The sequence below is a fragment of the Corvus brachyrhynchos genome, unplaced genomic scaffold (assembly GCF_000691975.1).
Source record: "Corvus brachyrhynchos isolate BGI_N302 unplaced genomic scaffold, ASM69197v1 scaffold10, whole genome shotgun sequence".
Taxonomy (NCBI): domain Eukaryota; kingdom Metazoa; phylum Chordata; class Aves; order Passeriformes; family Corvidae; genus Corvus; species Corvus brachyrhynchos.
Window position 1 is genome coordinate 3,815,702 of NW_008236180.1, and position 1,565 is coordinate 3,817,266.

Genomic DNA, 1,565 nt, shown 5'->3' on the forward strand with positions numbered 1-1,565 from the left:
AGCGGGGACTGGAGCTGGGACCCCTCCAGCGACCGATCCTCCCCCTCCACCCCCTCACCCCCCCTCTCCAGCCACGTCCCCAGCACCTTCCTGCCTGGCCCACTGCCAGATGATGGCCCTGATGAGCCTGACGGCACCCACTTTGTCTTTGGAGAGCCCACCCCACGGAAGAGGAAGGTGGGATGAAGCTGGGGATGATGATGGGGGTGAAGTTGGGAATAGTAAGGATGGGGATGAAGAGGAGGATGAGGTTAAGGATGAGGGATGACAGTTGGGATGAGGTTGGGTACATGAATGAGTTGGGGAATGGGGATAGTGAGGATGGGGATGAGGAGGATGACATTTGGGGTGCGAATGGAGAAGATGGGATTGGAGATAGGGATGAAGGTTGGGATGAGTTTGGGGATGTGGATGATGATGGGGGTAAGGTTGGGGATGACAGTGAGGATGATACTGGGGCTGGGATGACAGTGGAGCTGGAGATGAGGTTGGGAATGAGGAGGATGATGGGGATGGAGCTGCCAGCCTGACGCCTCTCTCCTGCAGAACTCCACCAAGGTGATGTTCAAGTGCTTGTGGAAGAGCTGTGGCAAAGTCCTCAGCAGCTCCTCAGGGATGCAGAAGCACATCCGAACTGTGCACCTTGGGTAAGCACATGGGGTCCCCTGGACACCCCCAGACCCCCTGGTACCCCTTGCAGGGTCCTGCCATGCCGGGGGAGAGTGTCCCAGCCAGCCTCTGCTCTCCCTGCAGCCGGAAAGCCGACCTGGAGCAGAGCGATGGCGAGGAGGATTTCTACTACACGGAGCTGGACGTGGACGTGGACGCGCTGACAGACGGGCTCTCCAGCCTCACGCCGGTCTCTCCCACCTCCTCGGTGCCTCCTGCCTTTCCCGGCCCCGAGGCTCCTCCGCCACCAGCGCTGCCGATCCTCGACCTGGCCCTGGCCTCCCCCTGCAGCCCCCCGGCCCCCCTGGGCCGCTGCCACGTCCACACAGACCACGCGTACCAGGTGAGGGGCACAGGGATGGAGCGGGGACAGGGATGGAGGTGGGGCTGCTGCACTCCCTCATTGCCTTGTCTGACAGGAGCTGTGTCCTCTCTCTCCAGGGCTGCCGGACCCCTCCGCGGCCACCGCTGTCCCCCACTGTCCCCACCCCACCACCGCCCCAGCCACCGGCCGCGCCCCGGTGGGCCATTGCCCCCGCACCCCCCCGCGGGCGGCCGCGGGGGGAGGCCAAGAAGTGCCGCAAGGTGTACGGCATGGAGCACCGGGAGATGTGGTGCACGGCGTGCCGCTGGAAGAAGGCCTGCCAGCGCTTCCTCGACTGACGGAGCCCCGCCGCTCCCTCCTTCTTGCACATTTTGCACTCGAGGTGCCTTCGCGCCCCCCTGGCCGCGCCCCCGGACTCAGGGAACGGCCCCCCCAAAAGCTTTATGCACACACACAGCCCCCCCGCCACGGAGCTTGTCCCCCCTGCCTTTTCTTCCCTTTGAAAATAAGCTAAATCCAACCCTGCTCCTTGCCGGCAGGGGCTGGCGGGGGGCGTCCGGCTGCTCCCAGC

General features: G+C 64.5%; 1 protein-coding gene across 1 annotated transcript in view; it reads left to right on the forward strand.

Annotated features, from left to right (window-relative positions):
* The window catches only part of SLC2A4RG (SLC2A4 regulator), a 6,385-nt gene extending 4,826 nt beyond the window's left edge, over positions 1-1,559 (forward strand). Inside the window, exons 2-6 of the mRNA XM_017735715.1 lie at positions 3-177; positions 547-647; positions 754-1,012; positions 1,111-1,187; positions 1,218-1,559. Of these exons, the coding sequence (XP_017591204.1) occupies positions 3-177; positions 547-647; positions 754-1,012; positions 1,111-1,187; positions 1,218-1,332 (727 nt within the window). The 3' untranslated portion in view covers positions 1,333-1,559. The remainder of the gene's footprint in view (positions 1-2; positions 178-546; positions 648-753; positions 1,013-1,110; positions 1,188-1,217) is intronic.
* Positions 1,560-1,565: the final 6 nt, after the last annotated feature.